This window comes from Anomalospiza imberbis, chromosome 1 (genome assembly GCF_031753505.1).
Source record: "Anomalospiza imberbis isolate Cuckoo-Finch-1a 21T00152 chromosome 1, ASM3175350v1, whole genome shotgun sequence".
NCBI classification, from domain to species: Eukaryota; Metazoa; Chordata; class Aves; order Passeriformes; family Viduidae; genus Anomalospiza; species Anomalospiza imberbis.
Genome location: NC_089681.1, coordinates 105,744,206 through 105,767,661, shown reverse-complemented (window position 1 = coordinate 105,767,661; position 23,456 = coordinate 105,744,206). Strand labels below are relative to the sequence as shown.

General features: G+C 39.5%; 1 protein-coding gene across 1 annotated transcript in view; it reads left to right on the top strand.

The window, feature by feature from the left end:
- NPSR1 (neuropeptide S receptor 1) overlaps positions 1-23,456 on the top strand; it is a 59,633-nt gene that overhangs the window by 19,579 nt on the left and 16,598 nt on the right. Inside the window, exons 3-4 of the mRNA XM_068203933.1 lie at positions 19,832-19,935; positions 20,256-20,349. Of these exons, the coding sequence (XP_068060034.1) occupies positions 19,832-19,935; positions 20,256-20,349 (198 nt within the window). The remainder of the gene's footprint in view (positions 1-19,831; positions 19,936-20,255; positions 20,350-23,456) is intronic.

Below are 23,456 nucleotides of genomic sequence, written 5' to 3'. Positions count from 1 at the left end.
AAGTGTAATTAATGTAAGGAAACTGTCTCTGCTAATGTATCATCTGTGTTCTGCACTGCATACTCCCATCACTGCTGAAAAAGGTTTGTCAAGATTGGGAAGAAAGAGTGCCATTTGTTAATATTCCCTCAGGCAGAGACACTGAAATTTTACAGAGTACCCAATGGCCTCAAATTCCCCACTTTTGCAAGCAGCCTGATTCCCAAACACATATCTGGAAGTCTAAGAACTCTGCAAATCACCTGACTGCACACGCAGCTTGATAAATAGAGAAAGAAATAGATTACATCCACCTGTCCTCTGTAGGCTATGGAAACGATAGCATTTAGTACAACTTTGATTTTGCATTTACAAAATAAATGTGCTTCAATTTACCAAGAGCAAAACTGGTCTCTGGGAGTAAACACAGCAATATTAGTATTGCTTATTCAATACACCCCATGAAACTATGTGAATAAAAAAAAATTGTTTCATGGCTGCATTAGCCGCCTGGAAAAGAAGCAATCATTTTTCCATGCTGATTCTGTCAAGAAGACAAATTCAGTAAGAGGAAAGCAACATGGGACTTTAAGTTAGGTATGTATTAATGTGCCCCCACAAACTGAAACATAATGCAGGATAAGATAAATGTGATCACAGTCTGCAATACCCTGTGGCAGCACGAGGTAAAACAGATTTGCTACACATTGCCATTCCTGGCAATTTAATAACATCTAGGAGAGACTCAAATTCTCCTTTGAACTTTTACTCTGATTTGAAGATGAGTCATAGTTCCCTGGTTTGTAATACGCATCTTGGACACTGGTGCTGTACAGTTCCAGCTTGATATTATGAATCATCTTTTACTATACTCTAAGATTTCTTATGTAAAGAGCCATGAGTATTTCTGCATGTCTGTATGTATTCATTTCTCTCTGCATAAATGGTTAGTCAAAACATAGTTTCTGTTTTCCCAAGGAAAATATCCAATACATGCATCCCTCTTAAAATGCATTTTCTCCCATACCAAGCAGAATGGGGTAAAAGTAGATGGGGTAAAAAGTGGAATACCCTCAGAAGGTAGGAAAGGAAACCAGAAGTGAACTTCAGCATCAAAACAGAGAGACAGAAGGAAGCTTTATGTGAAGGAGATTTCTTCTCTTTAGGGGTATCAGGGCCTCTATTTCACAGTGTTTGGTCAGCCAGTCAAAGGAAAATGCTTACAGAAAAAAGTAGATTTTATGATTTAGAGGTGAAATCATGAAGCAAGAGGTCTGACACAGAAAACTTGGTATCCTGAAAATACTTTGTTTCGGTCCAGTCTAGTAGTGTAGCAACACTGAATTTGGGACTAGTACTCAAACAATCCATTGAGTTACGCTACTTCCCTGTGAGGTCTAAAGCAAAACAAACTTCTTTTAGTGCAATATTTACCTCCTTGAAAAGGTAAAATTATCATACCACAAGACTGGGACTGGAAGAAAAAAAGGTAGCCTTGGAGACTTGGCAGTAATCCTGGGGTCTAAGGCAGTTGGATGACCTTTGCCTTTATTGTTTGTGCCCAAAAGGATTGGAGTCAAGCAAGTTTATGAGGAAAGACAAAGAAACAGCAATGGATCAAATCTTGATGCAGTAACCAGAGAGTTTTAGGCCAGAATCAGGTATTCCAAAAAGCTGGCTGGGAGCTATTGTAGAGATGGGACATTTGGAGAGTGCAGAAATGAGCTGTAGGTTTGCTGACAACAACTTCTGCTTTAGATTTCAATTCCAAACCAAATCCTAAGTGTTTTTAACCAGCCCACAGATGGAAGTTTGTTATATTTTTCTTAATGCTCATGTAATTTTAATGTAGTTTTAGATAATTAAATACTTTCTCAGGGGATCACTGGAAACGTCAGGGATGGACACAGTATTTGTGTTTGCTTAGATTCTATCCACTGGAGCTCACTGCAGTAGGAAAGAACAGCACTAGCACAAAAAAAAAAAAAAAAAAAAAAAAAAAAAAAAAAAAAAAAAAAAAAAAAGCTGATTGATGTGCAGTTGCTACAGGAGTATAGGAGTAGAATGCAATGTCCCTCCCATTAGTGGCAATATCAAAGTAATTTGCTACTGGAAGCAAGCATGATCATCCCCTTAAAAACCCTGTAATAATTTTATTTAAATAGCCCACTTTAATCTTACAAATGCAGGAACAAGATGTCCATGATTCATGACTTGTAATTAATGCAATCACAACCCACTAGGCAGACATCCTTAAACCAGTGGTTTTCTGTCTATTTTCTGTGAACAGTGATCTTCAGATTCCTTTCAGGTAGCAAAAATCACTCTGCAGCTTAAACCCAAGCACAGAGCTGAGGTTCACACAGGCAAGGAGAACTCATGAAAAAAGTATTTTCTTTCCTCAAAGTACAGTACCTTAATGCTGCACTAAATTGTTCTGGAAGGGGACAGTTTATGTGTTCATTTTACATAAGGACTCAGTGTGGAATTTTCAGAGTGCCTAGGGATAGAAACTGTGTCTTCCTCTGCAAATGCAAAACAGCAGACACACTCTCTCTGCTTGTCAGTAGTTCCAGTACCACGTTTAGTGTAGGATATGGTCATGTGTTGTTTTTTCACATTCCAGTGGACCACCTGGGACCTGAGAATTTAGCAAAAAAGATGATATGCCCTCATTTCATCTGTATCTCAATCACTTTAACACTCTGAAGCCAGATATATCCTTTTTTAATTTGGTTTCTTTTTGAGTTATGAAGTATTTTCTGTAGATGTGTTGATTCTTGTACAAAGACATTGAGTATTTCCTTATATGGCCTTCAGGGACTTAACAGGCTTTAGATCATAAATTCTCTTGCTTCTAAAGCAGGGGAAAATCTAACTGCAACATGCCTATAAGTATGCAATACAGTGTGCAATGATTATTCCTTTGTAGTGTATGTGTATGTTTAAAATCACAAGCAGGCACAAGACTTCCATTCCTAAGTCATCTGGGAGTGTTTCTGAATGCCATCCCTAAGGTTTGGGCCCCTGGACATACCCAGAAAGGAAATAAGAAATATCAGTGTAACATCTTAGAGACAATCCTATCTCCTCAAATTCACCCCAGATCATGCAGTTTTAAACTAAGATGGAATCAGTTGCTCTGTTTGCTTTTCCTGGCTAATAAGTCATTTCTGAAAGGATTAAAAGTGATGAATGGATCTTCTATGCCCTATCTTTATCAAAGGCATTGTTTTCTTATTTCAACAAACACACACAACCTAAACTTGATCCACTTACCCACCTACAGATTTCTGCATAGGAGGTCCACATTTACCATTTCTATTATTTCAAAACAAGCTGTCATTCCTTCAGATCTTTGCATACAAATGGTTTTCCTCACTAGACATCTGTGTGACTAAAATGAAAGCATTTCCTTTCAGCTGGGTTTTTTTTTGTTTTGTTTTGTTTTGGTTTGGTTTTTTTGCCAGTAGCTTTTTACTCCTCCACTTTCATCTGCAATATAATTTCTCTAACCCTGTGCTACCGTTGCACTGTGCAGCTAAGTTACTGAACTGTCACAGCTCTGCTGATACCAGCAGGGTTGTGTGGAGATTATAAAGGTTGGTATGGGCATCTACAGCACTTTGAGGGCTGCAAGACAAAAATGCAGTATGGTCTGGTCTCATATGCTAGAGCAGCCATGTGGTATTTGAAAGAAACAGAAAAAAGAATAACAAAATTCTAATCTTGGTAACTTTTCTAGTCAGCCAAGTGAAATGCAGATTAGGCAAGTATCTTCAGATACATTCCTTGTTTTACAGCTGGGTGGTTGGCTACATAGGTGGCAATTTACAATTGCAGGTCTTTGACCAAAGCAATTTTAATCTGTGACCTTCTCCACCTGAGGAAGTTACTGTTATTTGGAAAATTACACCTTTTGCTTTATACAACATCATTAATACTGAGATTAGCTCAGCTGGTGAGAGTTTGGTGCTAATAATGCCAAGGTTGTGGGTTTGATCTCCATATGGGCCATTCACTTAAGAGATGGATTTTGGTGATCCTTGAGAATGCCTTCCAACTTAGAATAGTCTGTGATTCTGTGTAATAGCAGGGAGGGTGGAGGGCAGATGCCCTGTTAGCCTCTTGCTATGTGTACAGAAGTAGGTCTGAAGAAAGCCCACATCTTGACATCAGTCCTGGGAAGAAAAATGGGACATAAGTGTCACAGAGATAATTGGATTAAATCTCATGACTGCATTCTTGCACACTGGTATTCATTTTAGGGATTATTCATGCCACCTATTTTAGGCACCTCACTGTAGGTGTGTAAGATACAAAGTCACCCTCCCCATGCTCAATTTATAGCCAACAGAGCAAAACACTCCAAGTAGCTCTATACTTGGGCTTAAGTTTCACTGACTTGCACAGAAGGATTCAATTTCTAATTTAGATCTCTAAAGTTGACTATATAAATCCCTCCAGTGTTCATACATCACCAAATATGTCAGAATTACTATTCATTTTTGACAACTAAGAACCTAATCTTCCTCCTTTTCAATCAGACCTCAGAAGGCTCTGACTCAAATCCCATCCCCAAACACAAAGTTTTACAGAGAAGGTGTTTCTCAGAACCTTTCCGTTTGTTTATTTTTAAGCACAGCAAGGCATAGCAAAGTTACCTGACGGAAAGTGCAGGATTACTTCTTTTGTGCTCAGATTTGTTTCTTAATTGCCATCTGGAACTTGTCCAATATTTTCTAGGCACTGCCCAAAAGACAATTTGTTCATAGAATCACAGAATCGTTAAGGTTGGAAAGGACCGAGTCCAACCTAACACTGCCGACTCCATCACTAAATCATGTCTGCATATCACATCTACATCTCTTTTAAATACATCTAGGCATGATGATTAACCCCCTTCCCTAGGCAGCCTGTTCCAATGCTTGGCCACCTTTTATGTGAAGAAGTCTTTCCTAATATCCAAACTAATTTTCCCCTGGCACAACCACAGGCCATTTTCTCAATCTATTGCTTGATACTAGGGAGAATAGACTGCCCCCCAACTTTCTACAATGTCCTTTCAGGTAGTTGCAGAGACCTAAATGGGATATGGAACAAAAGTGTAGTTTAAGTGACAAAATATTACTCCAAACCTGTGCATTAACACTACAGCAGCATCATTAGCCTTAAAGGAGAATCTTTAGGATCACAGAATAGATTAGGTTAGGAAAGAACTTAAGATTGTTGAGTTCAGTGCCTATAAGTGCTGTGTCCCACTGTGTTGGTGGAAAGAACCACCTACAATTACTGAAGGATGCAATGGTGATCTGATTCTGTTTTTGCACACATGTAATACACACCCACATCCACCCACCCACACACCACAGCCCTGAAATAAATAAAAAAAAAAACTTGCAGGTAAGTCACATGTTTTTCCACTCCTATTATGTTATGTTGCAGACAGTAGCAAGCAAGAAAGAAGAGTGAAGACCTGCTTAACAAGAACATGATCAGTCAAATAGCATAGAAATTACATCTGGAAAAATCTTGAAACATTTCATTCACAATTCAAACTTTTTGCTATTTCTTAAGGAACAAGGATAACAGCACTGAAAAGCAGAAGTGGTTGATTATGCCAGTTTCTTAGAGGTTACTGATAACAAACAAAAGGAAATTTTTCTTGCAAGATATTTTTACTTTCATTGCAAACTGGCAAAATAGAGTAATAGGCAAAACATTATTCAAATATGCCAGAAACTTGCACACTAGAAGTGAGGAATAAGGAGTTGTCTGCATGAGGAGACAGTTTGTTTTAAAATTATGGGAACTTGAAGATACCTGGCAAAAAAGAAATGTTTATTTGTTTCCAAAAAAAAAAAAAAAAAAAAAACCAAAACCCACAAACAAAAACCCATATACATGTTGAGATGGTATTGGTCTTTTTGATAGACATTTTCTAGTCTTGAATGGAAGAATGATTTCTACACATTTTCATTTCCAGCTCCCATAGGCAGAGAGAAAATCAGGAGCTGATGTCACACGTGGAAAGGATGGAGAGCCCTCTTAGAAAATGGCTCTTCCATGTTGCAGAGATAGGGACTGTATAATAATCACTGTTTTTCTAATGTGTTATGGCAGTGCTGGAGTTACTGCTATATTACTAGTAAGTCCAGAGAAAAAATTTAAGGTATATTAAATATGGTGATTTCAATGCTTGTTATGAAACTGCCTTTCCAGTGATATCTGATAAGCCAGCTGAAATACAAGAAATGCCATTTGCTACTCAGTCATCTTTGTTTAATGAAACATGCAAAACTTTCAGAAATCAAGACATTCTTCATTTCTTAATTTCTTCATTTCTTTTTTTATATAAGACATACTTATTTAAAGCTTTTTCTTAAGAACTGCAAGGTCACTCATGGAAGTCGGTAGCAGATTCCCTCTAAAAGGCCTGAAAAGTAGAGGTTTTTTTTCCTCATCCTTAGCATGGAATCCCGTGTCACCACTCCTGAGGACAGCTTTGTACATAACCCTGGTAAAGAAAGGGTCTTTCAGTATTTTGTTCATCTTTTTGAAAGGAAGATACCATGAACACTTCCTCCATTTTTCATTCAGAGAATCAATCTTATCCCTGTCAGAAGCTCACGCAGGCACACAGAAAGCCTGACACATTTTAAGTACTGAGCTTGTTAGATGGCACACTCCATTTGAATAATCCTCACAGTACTGGGAGCATGAGACCCATGAAGACTCTACCACAGTACCAATCCACTCATGGAATCCATGCATCTCCAATCTCTGATGATCTGCTCTGATGAGGTTTTATAGTGCTGTATTACTCAAATATCAAGTAAGTTTATTTGTGTCAAACAGTTATTAGTAGCAAATCTCATTGCTCTAAGACAGAAACTCTAATGAAATTTTAATGCATAAAAGACAGCACAGTGATAAAACTACCCACCTGAAATCTTTGCTTTGCCAAGGTGTCTAATCTAATATTAATAAGTGACAACCACATCAGTTGCACATCAACCTAGTTTCTCTGAAGCATCCTCTCATAATATGCTGTAAAATCTTCTCTCTCAAACACTGAAACTTTTTCAACAAACAAATCAGTGATGTATCCTGTGCCTTTGCACTCTGGCTGTAAGTGAAGACCATCTCTAAGTCTCCCTGCATGGGTATGCTGGTACTTAGAGCTTGCCAGGTTCAATGGGACACCACAACATGGTACTCGTCAAGTGCCTCCTAAATTCCCAGTTTGCCTTCCTGCAGTAAATAAATCAACTGGGTTTGTTCAATATAGAGCACTTTTTGCTCTCCTCAGGTATTTCTCAAAGGCAGTCACATGTCTACCAAATGCTTGTTAAACCAGACGTTTTTGAGTAGTGTGGGCATGTAGCACCCCAGCTTACTGGGACCTGGTTGTAGAACAAGTGAGACAAGATTCAGTGTTGGCCGTCTTCTGAGGCCTTGGAGAAAATGGAGGGTTGATGGAAATCAGCATGGAATTGTTTTGCACTGTGTCTGGGGCAGGGTAAAGTGTGTGTATATTGCCTCAAGTATGAATTTTCTGTCAGCTATGGCATTAAAAGCATGTTTTGCACTCTGAAGTTACCTTACTGTAAGTGCATACCATGTCCAAAGGCATGGAGCATGAAAAAACTTGTATACTTAAAACTGAATTTCAGCCCTCTGCCTACTAACTTCTTTTGGTTACAGTGGAGGCATAAACTCCACCACTGAAAGTAACTTCTAAGTGCTTTTTTTGGCAGCAGCACTCACACTCCTATATAGACCAAAGTTATCCAAATCAAGTATCTACATTCAGAGCTGGAAGTGGAGAATGGGGAGGGGAGCAGTGGAGAGGAGAAAATGAAGGCAGTACAGTTTACTCACTATTAAAGAGAAGTCACTAATACACCAAAATACATCAGAAAGGAAAGTAATTTCCATTTTAGGGCAAGTCATGAGCCAATAGAGAAATTGTTATTTGGGATAAAGATCTTGAGGCCAACTGAAAAAATAAATCATATGTGGACAATTTGATACTGACTAGAATGGTGCCTATTGTCTGTGTGAAGGTTTTAGATGTTCCAACATATCCTGCATCCTTTTTGACTGCACTTTGCAGAAATATTTCTTAAAGCCATAAAACCTGGACCCTGTAGACAGTATAGAGTTAATGCTTAGTTTACAAAAGAACTAGTTAAGATAGGAAAAAAAGATGAAGACAATAACACCAAAATTTACAGAAAATAACAAAATGATAGAAGAATTCCCAATCACACTATAAGTATTAGCAATACTTAATCAGCAGTTGGATTCTACAATAAGTCTTGTTGCTCTTCTCTTTCTGGGGAAAGCTCCAGGTCACCTGCACAGGTTGTAATTTTGAGAGAAAGCACATCCTCAGATGTGCACCCAATTCTTCAGGTAAAGGAGAAAACTCATATGTCTGAATGTTATGTATGTCTGAACATAATATTCATAGATGTTGCCGGGCAAGGGATGACCTTAGGGGATAGGAAGATTGCTGTTTAATACAGCCAGAAAATAAAGCACTATGACACTTTCTCAGTGAACATCAGGATTATCTTTAAAATTGTTCCTTTATTATTCTACCCAGCAAAGCACACACAGCACGTGGGCACAGAAAATGCTCTTGTCCTCTGTGGCCTTTGCAGATCTCCAGAACCTTAGGAGCAGATTCACATTAGCAGGTGAGCCAAAGCACCTTTGCAGGACTGGACCTCTCCAGAGCCTCTATGGTTTGGGAGAACACTCATCAGTAGAAGGGCAATGGTTCAGGATACTCTGTAAAGGTTCCAACTATAGGAGATGAGATTACCCCAGAAAGAATGTATGTGGCACATGCCAGTCACTGAGCTTCCCAGCAAACCATGCTCAGACTCCTGACTTCTTGAACTGGAGGGAGAGTCAGAGTCAAACCAGACCACAGTGACTGGCAGGAGAGCACAAGCTGTCAGCTGGAAAGCCATGACAGCAATTCCAAGAGAGCACATCTCAATATATTAAAATGCATTAGAAGTATTAAAGCACTTCAGCTTGTGTACTTTAGAAGTTATGAGCACAAAGGGCATTTGCCTTTTAATAATGTTTTTTATGAGCTGCCTGAGTGGCTTGCAAGTAGTTCAATATCCACTGCTGCATACCATTACTGCTGCAGTTTCTAGAAGACTGCTTGGGAGACACAAGAAAGAAAATTACTGTGATCAAAGGCAAATTACAATACACAAATGCATTTCTGTGAATCCTCTACCCAGCTAATACAAATAGACTGGAAAAAATCAATTCAACAAGATTTGAAAAACAAAGCTGTGCTTCCAAAACCATGCCCCTTGAAGGTATACTTTTAAATAACTCTGTGCTCCGCTTACAAGGTTTATAATGTCAATGTGAATTTGAAAGGATGTGTGAAAGGAAATGGTTTTGAGTTCTTCTATTGGACCTCTTTGTGTGCAGATACTACCACAAACAAAATATTTTGCTCTTGCTCAAGACTAATTTGATCATTCTGAAATCTCACAAATGAATGGACTCCTGCAAGATAGAGTTTTGCATTTTCAATTCTATTTCCAAATCCTTAAATGCTCACTCATTGGTATACCAAATACATTTTCAGTACAAGTGCTTTGGTAGGTTAGCATTGTTTCCAGCTAACAATATTTCCACAATACATTTTTTGTGCCTTGTGGAAAATGTTCTTGAAATGATAGTGGTTATAAATTCTTCATATTGCTGATTTTTTGAGGTCTGTTGATTATGTAATTTATTCATCACAAAGATAATTTCCAACATAAATAATTCTATGGTTCTAAGATGTTTGTAAAAATCCTCGCATCCTTTTCTTGACCATTCATTGCTTCAGATGTAGATAAACATGCTTGGATCTTCATTAATTTTTTCCCACAGTTACATTTTCAGTGTGAATTTTAAATAAACAGAAAACTTCATTCATCATTTGGGAAGACATTCCAATTTCAGAAGTACTTTGCTAGGATGTTGACTGACAGGATGTGGAAAAGGTACAAGTCAATTGATTTTAACTTTCAAATTAGAGTTGTTGTTTACACTCTTTATAGTCAATCAATCTCAGTGAATTACCTGCAGGGAAAATCCAAATATCTGGTTATTAATCTCAAAGATTCTCATGCATTTTTGGCCAGGAAAAGAAGCAAAGCATTTTGAAAAAACTAATGTCTTATGATTTTAGCATGCTGGAGTTTCAATTTTGGGCTGCAATTGCAACCTTGACACAGCTTCTGGCTGGCTGGCTTATCCCTTAAGCTAAAATTCAGATGCAATCCAAATACTTTTGACAATGGTGGGGGACTTTGACTCCATTGTAGCAAAGCTCTGTCTAGGTCTTGGGAGGTTTTTTGTGCCCTCACATCGGTCTCAGGTTGAACCCTTTGGGAGCCCAGGGAAGGAGTCAGAGAGGTCTGGCTTGGCCACACTGACAACATCTGATGCACCAGCTCCATGCAGTGCCACAGTTCAGACGTGGTGCATGGGGGGCATAGGCACAGCCTTTATTCATATCAGTAACATAGTTTTGGAAAGTGGAGCAGCAGCATCTCTAAGTCTGGCTGCAAAAACAATGGTCCCATTTAATGTCTCTTTTCATAAATTACTTTCTTCAAAACACCACATTTTTCGAACAAGGCAGAGTGCAAGAACAGGTGGGGTTTTATTCTTGTTGCATGTAGTGAGGCACAGGGAAACATGAAGGGCAAGAGGGGAATTCGGGGTTTTCTATGCAGGTGGGGTTTTATTCTTGTTGCATGTAGTGAGGCACAGGGAAACATGAAGGGCAAGAGGGGAATTCGGGGTTTTCTATGGGGCTCCAGAGCAAAACCAGACATGAGCATGGTTTAGGAAGGTTATTTTGATAACCTTAGGAAGGTTTTTTTTGGTAGCTTTTCCTGTGGCCCTATGGTGGCCCTGAATATGTTTTGTAGATACACTTGACAGTCAACGAAATGAACCATGCATTTTCTACATCAGCAGCAGTCAGCTTTTGCTGTGCCAATTTATGTCAGTTTATAGGAAGCCTTAATTCTTGTTTTGACAGCTGCAGAATTGTTATGTGGTCCTGAAGGACTGATTATGGTTTTCCTATCTTCAGCCTGTTTCAGACATTCAAATCCTAATGACAGTTGTGTTATGTTTGTTTTTGGTTTTGTTTTTAATAAAAGGTGCTTGGCAGATAAATTGTATAATCCCTTGGGTCCAACATTTCAGCATTAAGGGGGGAAATGGATTTCTTTCTGAATTACTTGGAAAATATCACCTCTAAATTGTATGGATTCCCGTTTGATTCCCTGGTGGATATCCAGGCAGGATTGTCACCTGACATAGAGGACATTTATTTTACAGCTACTCTACATGAGAATTTGACTTCTATTGTTTAATATAGGTAGGTGTGTGGAGCTTGCTACCTGTCTTTCTTCATGTACCAGCAGTAAATGCTGAGAAATAGGATTGCACGAGTGTGGTTCTGCCAAGAGCATGGCCATAATGACTATGCTTTACCTGGAATCATCACTTAGGATCTCATTAGCTCCCATTAAAAGACATGACTTTAAACTCTTGACATCAAAAGTACAAATACATCATTAGCACCTTTTAGTCCATCATCTGTACTGCAGCAAATCTAGTTGCAAACGAACAGAAATTATTCTGGAAATAGCCTTTGCATGCACGGAAGTTACATTAAGAAGATCAGGGTTTTTCTATTCCCCTCTTGCATATTAAAGCAGCAATATTTATTTACTTAGATTGTCTTTGTGTCACTAACAATAACACTGACACATTTCCTTTTACCCATCTTTGCAAAGGGCTGAAGGACGACACAGCATTTTCATGTGGTAGTTGATTGTCACTGTAGAGCAGGATGGTAATGAGAAGACTCCAAGTCGAAGGCTAGAGAATGAACTCTGATTTATTTCAAATGCACCACTCTATTTATAGGGAACATCGTGCAGACTAATTTCATTGGTCTTAGAGTAAAAACATCTCACACCATTGGTGCGCAGTGAATGACGCACGGTGGAAGAACCTATCTATAAACAATGTGAACAACAAGATAGATTAGAGAATTATGTACATTCTTTCCCAACTGACTCTCAGGCTCTTTGCCTGGTTAGAAAACCTTCTCTTTTTCTCTCTGACTGAACTGAGAATATCCACACTTGATCACCTGCCAATATGTTCAACTCACGTTCACGTGCTTTACAGGTTTTCTCTGGAGAGTCACTCCCTTTAACTCTATTGCCTAGTGGGTTACCAAATGTTTACAAATGATTAACAGGATTTATGGAATTCAGGTCAAAGATATCATGTGGTGCTACAGAGACCTAGTTGCTCTATTAAGACCAATTGCTTAGAAGTCCATTTTGGCCATGTTCAGCTCAATTACAGGACTGAGATCCAGACCACATGTAATGAATTTTCAGCCTGTTCTGGCACTGCAGCATATTTAATAGAAAACAGCTCAGTGTGCACTTGCCTGATCTGCCTTTTCCACATGATTTTACATGGGAATTTGCCAATGAAACTAACCAGTGTGCTTTTGTTCATGCTATGAGCAAACACCAGGGGGACAAAGCAGATACAAAAATGGGAATGAGCACTATCTACTACTCTGTAATGGAAAGCCTAAGCTTCAACAAAAATTGAGCTGCAGCATGCTATGTCACTGCTTGAGCACCATGGGAGTCTGATTTACAGTTTGCCGTGAGGGAAGAAAGAAGGCTTTACCCTTACCACTCCTACTTAGACTAAAGTATCTGCATCAACAATATCTGAGCCAACTAAGGCAGTGTTGGAAGAAGTGTGGGTAATCAATGACTATAGTGACCTGGATGCCTGAACTACACCAACAGAAAATACTCCTAGGATAGTCCACATTTTTAGATGAGAATAATCATGCAGTTTCTGTTGTGACCAAGATATAAATCTGCAGACCCTCACATACTTGAGGTAAAGAGTTGGCAAAAGGATTAGTACGGAGGATTCAGTAGAAATAGCAGAAGCATCTATATACAAGATGTTGGGGAAGGAAATTTAAAATGGAACTGTTTGGTACTTGGTATCTCAGAAGGTAATTTTTTTTCTGGAAAACACTACAGGTACAGGCACCACTTAAAATATATACAGCAGCAATGAATTACAGTGTGATTTCTTTGTCGTTTAAGGAGGCATATCCTTGCTTTTCTGTGTTTAAGTAAGACAAATTGATCCACAAGAGTGTGTCTTTTGCATTTACACTGAGACACGTTCTCTTTACACAGAATGAACCACTGAACAACCGCATGCAACAAAATAATATTTCATTTAGTGGAAGTAACACAAGATGGGAAGAGGAAACTTTGTACTAGGGTTCAGAATTATCACCAAATTCATCTGCCCCTGTATATTCCCTCTAAGGGCAACTGCCAATCCCAAATAACAGTATCTGCAGAGGTCGGAAGAAGGGGGCATCTGAATGAAAATTATTTGCCTTTACTGTTCTGACAGTTTCATAATACATCCTGGTTTTACAAGAAAACCATTCTCCAGTAATTCGTTCAACTTTGTGGGAGGAACCAGTTTTTCTGAATAATGAGACAAAGCCCTCCATTTTGCCCACCCCCCGCCACTGTATTTGATGTGCGGCTACTGTTCCCATTATCCTGCCATGTTTTGGTGGTGGCCATGCTCCTTCTTGGCAGAACTGCTGGATTAGTCCAGCCCCCTCCAGCTCTATCCCCAGAGCAATGGTGTAGTAGGAAGAGATGTATTAATAAAGGCATATTAAACAAAACCTAAATGCTTTTCACAATGGCAGGGCATGTAGAATTTTAATTCCTAGAGACCTGATCTCCAGGTCTCTTGTAAGTGCTGTTTCTTAAGAGGTTGATACTGTGCAGTATATGCTTTTCTCAGCCCTTCATCTTTCAACCTGGATGAACTATGGAGTGAGGCTGGGGCATCGCTGCATCCATCCTTTACATCTAGCCTAACAGGGCCCGCCTCATCTCATGAGAAAGTGGGTCTCAGAGCAGAAATATAAGAAATGCAACAAATAAATTAGGTGCTTACACAGTTCAACAAAATTTCCTGTCACTTCCAATGAGCCTGAAAGAGAAAGAAAACATCACTTCTGCCACAAAAAAAATCCACATAGCTTTAACAGGTCAATTGCGCAGGTTTTCTTTTGACAATTTTCAAGCAGGTTTTGCTTCATATATTATGTTTGGTGTTCTGTTCCAGGCTGCCAGGCTTGGAAAATGCCCAAGAGCAGCACAGTACACGTTGTTGGTACCTGTGGAAAAACTGTTCCTCCAATGCAAAATGTGTTCTCCAATGCAGGCATCACAATGGAAGAAAGCTCTTCTGGGTGTCCTTGATGATTCCCCACAAAAGCTTAGGGCACTCCAAATTTTTGCCTCACACTTTCTGTCCCTTTGCCTGAGATTCTCTGGCAGAGAGCTGGAATCCTTGCACTGCATAAGAACAACCACATCTGCTTCATATCAACACTTCTAAAATAGTTAAAATGAGGATTGGCAGATTCATGGCAGCTCCTGGGGTTGTCAACCATCCTCCCTATTGGCCCCGTCTCCAGCATGGTGCCCAGATGCTCTGCAGTGCTGGAGCAAGGGGCTGCAAACCACCATAAACTCAGATAAATGCACCTGGAGGGGTTGTGAAGCGGAGGAATAAGTTGTCAAAGCATGAGGGCAACTCTTGCACCCAGGCCCCCTGCATCCACACACAGCCCCTTGCTGCACCGTGACTGCATGGAGAGGCCACACACCAGGCTCTCGTGGCTCAGTGTCTAAAGAGCTAAAATGTCATAATTTGAAAAGGCATATTATAAGTGTCTTGTCTTACAGATGCCCAGAGCAGGGACACAACCTATTTCACTGTCAGGTCCTGAATGAGAGCAGAGAGCTAGGCATATTTTTTTAGGAAATGTGGTTACAAAATTATTTCTAGTGCAGTGAATACTTGCAAAGCCACCTGTGAAATTTTCAGTGGAGAGTACAGACCATGGGAAGAGTGGGAAAAAATGAGTAGCAGGGGTGTCTGCAGGAGGTAGGGCAGCTTCTCCTGCTCTCTCTGCCCTGTGCCTGTACTAAAGCCAGCCTCCAGGACCCCTAAAAACACCTAATTTAAATTTCTCGCACACACAGGCCTGTAGAAATATCAGATATGGGTTTTGCTAACTCGCAAAGCAAGTTTACAGCACTGACTCTGGTTAGCTGACAGCACATAAAGCGTGATACACAGCAGCAAGGTCAGAGAGCAGTGGCTGCCTCATCAGTTCAGAAATCATGGACAGGACCTTATTTTTGTCATAGGGCAATGAAGCCACTTTTGGTTTTAAGAGTCTATCACTGTTGCAGGCAGGTGTTAGTGAACTGCTGCTTCTGATTCCAGAGATACACTCTTTGGGGAGTGGTGGATGATAGGAATGTACATCACGAGGTCCAAAAAAAATGAGCCATATGAAATGCTCAGCCCTGACCAGGTGCTTGCACCCTTTATCTTGCTTTACAAAATATTGTGTTGCCTTGTGCAGCTTGGTGCTGTTTACAAAGCAGAACAAAATATACCTTGTTAAAATGGAATCACTCTGTAAGAGACATGAAAAGAGAGAGGGTATCTTAGTAAGAGACACAGCTTCACCAAGAAGTCATGGATCACCACATCCAACTTAATAGAACTGTTCTCATCAGGGGAAGTTGAAACTGCAGCTGAGATGACATGTGGAGCTTTTTAACCCATCGCAGCTTACCAGCAATCTGCTCTCCACTTCTGACAGAAAAGACTTTCATGCTCAGGGTAAGTACCTTGAGGGAAGACTGGTGTCAGTAGTAATAATCAAATGATAGAGATATTTTCTTGTAGACTTGCTAGTGCAGATTTTTGTCTGAACTTCCTTAGTTGTAACGAAAGGAATATCCTGAAGTCTGCACAGGTACATCCCTTTGGCAATACCATCAAATCAATGAATTTCTGTGAACATATTATCTGAGACAGTTGTAACCTGTCTATTCCCAAACCAGATTGCTAATTTGCTTTCTATAATGAACTTCTTTCTCTGTGGAGGGCTTTTTGACACAAAAATTTGTTTCACTCACACCAACAGCAAGCTGACATTCAGATTTGTCCCTCCAGGGGCAGTTATTTCTTTTTTATATTTCTCAGATCAGTCATATGAGGTAGCACCCACCACCCAAGCTACTTCAATCACCTCCTGAACCAAGTGATTCCTGGATTCAAAAGTGTAGAGGCAATGCCTGCGCTCACTCATGCCCGTAAAAAAATCCAAAGGCATTTTGCTAAAAAGATGAAAACCTGGGTTATGTTGACCTTTAGGACCCAGGATTTTCACAAGCTGTTTCAATACCCGACATATTTCCCAACAACAGATGCTGGAAGCTCTATATTCAGCATGTTTCAGTCTCCTCTGGGAACTACAGGGTGCTTCTCCTTCTCGGGCATTTTTTGGCCTTTTTGATAAATGCTGCCTAAAAATGCTGCATTTTAAAATACTGACAGCTTTGTAAAGGCAGACATTAATTCGGCAAAAGGTCTGCTGGCAATTCATTATCTCTCCACCAGGTTTATAGTGCTGGCATGTTAGGGTTTTGTGCAAAAAGAGGCTTGTAAGAAAAACAGCTGTGAAGGTGTGAAAAATATAAAGTCTAGTTATTGAAGGTGTGATGAACATAAGAGAACAAATTAATGAGCAGCACATTTAGTGTCTAAATCACTAATAAAGCTTTGCACTAGGTACTTGTGTCTCTGGAGAGGATATAGCAATCCTTTGTCATAATTTGTAGGTTTGCTGCATTTTGCCTTCATATAGTCTGATCACCAGCACAAAGCACATTATTTACTTGGTGGCCCTATGTAAAGTCTGCAGGACAAACCCTCGAGACATGTGTGGGCATACTGAGAGAACCTGGTCCTTTGCAGAGATGGGATAAGAAACACCCTCTGGAGCAGGCAGCAGAGGACTGAAGGATCCTCTGAGAAAAGTTAGTCTGGTACTTTCAGAATTGAAACGACAAGAGATATTTCTAAAACCTGAGGAGGGCATGAGGACATTGAGTGGGAGAATGTTTCTATAATTAAAGGCATTGAGAAATCCGACTAAATTTGGGCCACACAGGCAGCTGGGTGCATTGGCTTTGGTACACACGTGTGTGCTGTGTTCAGGGGCACGTGCTTGGAGGCTCATGCCGAGCCCTCCACAATTCTGAAATTCAGCACAGGGAGCTCTTAAAACATACTGCTGGGGGAGAGGAGCTGAGGCTGCCAGCACAAAAAAGCTGTGACGTTTAAGTCTCATTTAAAAGCCTCTGCAGTCACCTGAAAACCTCACTCAACAGCTCTCAAGGGAAAGACAATTCTGAGTTGTCTTTCAAGCTCCTGGAGTACTTAAGGCTATAGATATATTTGTAGGTAATGACACACAGTGAGTAGAGGCCTCTAGCATGGAAAAGACAGAGCTGATATCCACATTCTGTATTTCTGGAGAGGGATCTGCTTCTGCTGCATAAACTTTGCCATGATTCCTGAGCCTGAGCACTGGCTGGTAGCTGCATGGTGTAGGATGCATGGAGGGCAACCCTGGAGAGTATTTTGGGCCAAGCATCAGCTGAACAAAGGCCCATTCTCCTGGGGATCTCCATCACATGAGCCAGTGAAGTGGGGGCCATCCACAGGTTAAAAATCACACTCCTGATGCAAACTAAAAAGCTGACGTGGATGTAAGCTGAAAGTGTGTTGTCTGGGACTGCCAAATTGCTCACCTGAAGGAAATCACCAGGATGCTGTCCCATCTCCCACCACAGCTGCAGGACGCACCTCTAAAGCACTCTCCGATGCATTGAAAAGAGATAGGAAGATGGCTGTGAAGAGAAATGAGGAGCTAGCTGAGGTAGTGTCCCTTCTTCCTCCCTTTCCTCTTCAGAGCACTGAGATTGGCAGCAGGGAGGGCAGCCTCTGTGCCCTCCCCCTCCTGAGGGGAGCTGAACCCTGATTTAGCACCTGCTTGGCAGATGCCCAGACCATCAAAAGCCGGAGGATGCCCTGAGGTGAAGCTCTATTGATGTGTAATACTTTGAACCAATATATATTTCATTACTGTAGAGAGAGAGAACATGAATCAATAATTCAGGAGCAAAGAAAGGGAAAGGGATCGGTTGGAACCACTGCTGGAGGATGCATTTCACTTTTTGAAACACTTAAACTGTGTGGTTTTTTCAAAGACCGCCTTAATTACATACCTGCAGTCTTTTCAGTAAAGTCTTAAAGCCACTGTACTCATCAGAGGAACAATCATTCCTTACCTCATCACCGTAATCAATGAACGATATTTAACATAATGTTTCAAACCACAGACTTCCTTCTGGAGATTTTCTGCAATCCAGCCTCTCTCTGGAGGCAGGGGAAGAGAGAAGAGAGAGAAAATGGGGCTGGGAAACGCTGCAAAACCAAAGAGCAAACCAGTATTAATTGAACAGTAGTCATAAGGAGGGAGGCAATGTAGTTACACTAATTTAATTTTGAACTGAGCCTTGAAGCAGAAGATAAATGAAAGAAGAAAATGAGGAGACAAAGGATTACTGATACAGAAAAAATAATGCTGATTTTCCAGTGAAGCTAAACACGTTGCTTTTTCTGAAGCATTAAGCTGAAATCTCAATTTCCAACTAGAAATATCTGGAATTTCTGTAATTTCAAAGGGCTTAGAAGAAACCTATTTTGCGAAACACATGCCTATTTGCTTGGAAATAATGACCCAAACTGTTTATTTCTCAAAACATTTTTTTTAATTGTTGAAATATCTTGTTTCCAAAGGCATACATTTCAAAACAAAATCTTCTGATAGGGAGGTTAAAATATCTTTATCACACTAAACTTTAGAGATGATTTTTAAATGTAAAATGGTGGTAGCAAAATGAAACACTTTACCTCACCACTTTTTTTTTTTTTTTTTTTGTAATATAGACCAAAACTGTTTCTTCATATTGATTGATTTTGTCCTGAAAAATTGCATGAAAAGTTTTCCTAACCTGTTTTCTCCCTTTGTGATAACCTGTGCAAGAAGTGCAACATGACACGTTACTTGAAGTGGCAGGACATTGGACTGGTACACATTTTCTTCCATGGACTGCACTGAAAATATTTATCTTGTCCAAGTGAGAGAAGCTGGTTTTAAAGACAAAACTTAGTATCAACCATATGTCAAACAGGAGTACCAGTTCTTGTGATTCATTTGTAAAATGTGCATCTCTGTGAGCACTCACTTGTTCAGTAAAAAAAAGAACAAAGGCTGGAATATCTCTTTAGCTTTTCTTGCAGGAGGAAAAAAAAAAGAAGAAGTAAAAAAGCAAAAATAGCCTGAGGTGTATTTTATTTGGCAAATATAAAAGTACAGGCATAAGGAGGTTAACTTCAAGCTGACAAGGCATGGTTAGTCATTAATTAATTAAGTTCGCAAATTAACTCCTGACAAAATTTCCACTAACTTTAGCAGCATTTGGTTTCCACTTCAGGTGATTTTGCAGGAGAATTTTTAAAGTGAAATAACAGATAAAGAATAAAGGATGCTTAGTGGTTCAGTGTTTGTCACAGCTGTAATCAAGCTTAGACACTAATTATGGGGTGTTTTCTGAGGCTTTCCCAGCTCCTCTAGCATACTGGGCTGAATGGTCATGGCTTGACTGCCCCTAGGACTTGGGAGCTGATACATCCCAAGGGTCCTACCTGCCTCTGTGGTTCACCTGAAGTCGTGTATTTGCTTCTTCCAATGCTTCTTCACTTAATTTCTTTGTAGATTTGTTCACAGGACTCATCAACATAATGACTGACATCATTTGGCGCTACACGGGAGATTTTATGGCCCCTGATATCGTTTGCAGGATCGTTCGCTACTTCCAGGTATAAAAACCTCATGCTTTGTGCCCCCATAGCAGTAAACTCTGACAAAAACACTGTGTAGAATTTTTTCTAGCAACAGAAGTGCTAAATGTTGAAAATGTTCATTTAAAGGTCAAGCATGTTAAAGCATATTAAATATTTTAAATTTTGTGGACTGGAAAAAGGAAAAATACCTGGGTAAATATGCAAGGGGGGGGGGGCTTCCTTTTTTCTTTTTCCCCCAGTCAATTTTGAAACATTCCTAGTTCAGAGTTCTTGTTGACATCACCTTCTGCAATAGATGTGTCTCAACTGTTGTCTCATTATACTTTCTGCCCCAGGTGGTCCTTCTCTATGCCTCAACTTACGTCCTCGTGTCACTAAGCATAGACCGGTATCATGCCATAGTTTACCCCATGAAGTTCTTGCAAGGAGGTAGGAGAATTTTGGTACCTTGTTATTGCTATAGACATTATTAAATAGTTTTTAGTTCTCAAAATTCTTAACCTTGTCGCTATGAATTATTCATTCCTGCTCTAGCCACATTTGAACTCTGTTACAGTTTTCCAAAGGAAGAAGTAGCTGTGGTTTCAAGATTTATTGAACTCCACTTAGCCCTCAGCAGTTTTTATAACTATTGTGTTAGCAAAGAATGAAATGACATTTTAAAAAGTATAATGGTATTCATTATATTCCTGCAAGTTCAGAAGGTTTTAATGGGCAAAAGCTATCCCTTGTTCCACTCTACTGACTGTACAAGCTGCAACATCTACACTGTCTATTTATTCACATTAAAAAATAACTCGGATGGAGGGTGTGGTACTGAGAATTCACACAATAGTTTGATGTATCTTCAAAAGAGATAGCATATAAGTTTGGATATTTATTGTTTCTTATAATTTCCTCTGTCTGTTTGGCTTCAGTTGTTTTTTTTTTTTTTACAATATTCAGATATACCCTGGCCTCTTAGCAGTACAGTTTAAACAAAATTATTTCTTCCCCACGGAGGCAAAGTGGGGCATCAAGTATGTTGCACTGAATGAAGAAACAGAAATAGCAGGTGGGGAGGAAGAAGAACGGTTACAAGAACCATGAGGTCTGGATATGTGCTTTAATCAGATGCAAATATCATTCTTGTTTTGGAGTAATGATGGCTTTTGCCAGACAGCTCTATTCAGGGGATCAGATTAATGGTTCTTCCTGGCCTTAAAAATGTGTGAGTCAATCACAGCTGAGACAGTGGCACAGCTTTGGCAGATGTTAAGGTCTGAAAGCTTCAAAAACTTGTGTGAAATTTAGCTTTACATTCCCCAGAGTGCAGATCAACTCTTTCAGAACAGGGATATGGATATCAAGGTTTTCCCAGCAGGCTTTGGGATGGGTGGCATTGCTTTACAGCTCCTTCAGGAGAGCTCATAAACCAGGCAGGGTGGGGGCTCATAAACCTGCTGGCTGAGCAGGATGAGCTGTGGGACAGACCCGCTGGCATTTCTTCTTCATGCATGGTACAGGAGAAGCAGTGCTTGTTAAATTACTGCCTGGGTATAGTAAAGAATTTGATGGGTAATCTTTGAAAAGCACTTTGAAGTTGAAAAAGAACCCATGAAAAATCTCTTCAAATCTTCATAAAAGCCTTTTTAAAATCCCATTTCCTATACCTAGACCATGAAGGGTCTTTTTTTTTTTTTTTTTTTTTTTTTTTTTTTTTTTTTTTTTTTTTTTAAACTGGAGAAAAGCAGACATTGTCCCCAGTCGAGAGTAGCAAAATCATCAGCTGGGTGCAGCTCTGGTTGGGGAAAAAGGTCACAAGCAGAGAGAACACTGACAAAAACCATCTGCATCTTGTAAGGTCTGGCTACACACTGATGGACAAGCAAAGAGCATGTTCAAAGGAAAAAAGAGAGCTGTAAATCCAAAAGAAGGCTCATAGCAGCTTTCTGGAATATACATAAAATAATCACCTTTTGCACCCAGGTATTCCTTGCAGAGGTGCTGTGTGGGACGCTTTTGAAATGCCCTCTTAGCTATTCTACAGATGGAGAACAAAGAGATTTACAAATCTTTGTCATTGGTGATGACACAGAGGAACTTCATGAATAGTTCTGAGTCAACCTGTGGCAAATTTCTTTGCAAAATGAAACACTCATCCCCCCAAAATCCTTCAATCAAGAAACAAAAGAGTTCTTTCTTCTTACTGATTTGAAAAATTATGTTTCCATGTGGCCTTGAAATATCATTTTAGAATTAAAAAAAAAAAAATCAAACATTCCACATTGAAAATGTCAAACAATTTCTTAAAATTGTGATTTAGTTACTTGCCTCAAGTCCTGTTAGAAAGTATTTGCAATGAGCTGTTCTTTGTATGGTTTTTAAGAAAACAAACTTCAACAGCTGAATATTTTATACTTTTCAAATACATAAATGACCAGAGAACGTGCAGTATGGGAAAGAAATATGCCTTTAAATCCTAAATCTTTTACTATGATACACCTAATTCTACAACCAAAAGGGTACTAAGAAAAAATTGTAAAATTAAGATAAAAAAAAAAAACTGAGAAGTTATAGCAGAAAACATGATGAAGTATTTGTTGGAAAGATATATGCAAACTAAACAACAGGTGGAAAAAGAACTGCTCAAGAAAATGACAAAACTCAAAAAGGTGTAAAACTGATGGCGTGGCTTTGGGCTGAAAACAGTGCTGTCACTGCGATTCTGGAACAGCTCTGCTCTCTCTGGATTTAAAACCTAATTTTAAGGTGGCACTCAATTAATCAAAGGATTGCATAGCATTGACATTCTTGATGGCAGGAAGCATCAAGTTCCTTCCAAGAGGTGATCCCTTTCCTATATTGCTGGGAGCAGAGAGATGTACTCAAACCCATTGTCACAGTGCAGGGATGGTGGGAGCAGAGCAAGGGGGACACAGTCACAAGGAAACATCTTTTAGGAGAGTCAGAGCCAGAGCTCACAGCTGAGATTCCCACTCCAACCCTGGGAGTTAGTCTTGGCCACCCCAGTTTGAAAAGCTCTAAAGGAAAATGCCCAGACTGGTTCAACAGAATATTGTATTTCAAAAGTTATTTGTTTGATTTCATTTATAACTGATACAGTTCTAATTATGTGATTTGCTGGCATTTTGAGCATATTAGAGCAACAATTAAAAATGCAGCATAAAAAAAGCCCTGCTGGTGAGGCAGAAAATTATCATTATTCCAACAAAACAAAAATCTGTTTACCTATCAGTGTCCTGTAAAGCCCTTTAGAATAGCAAGGCCATATTCTACCAAATGCAAGGGACATTTAAATACAAAAATAAATGAACATTGCAGGAAAAGGGTAATGAAACACAAAGAAACGCCACTATTGCCCAACCCAAATTGCCCAGTTCTGTTCAATATACTGTACAAAAAAAAAAAGAAAAAATAAAGTTTCTTTTCCAGCTCTCATCTTTTATAGTTAGAAAAACACTAAGGCTTGCATGATTGTAATTTAAGTAGTTAGCTACATTTGAAATGTCCTTTCTGTGAGGAAATATTTTTTT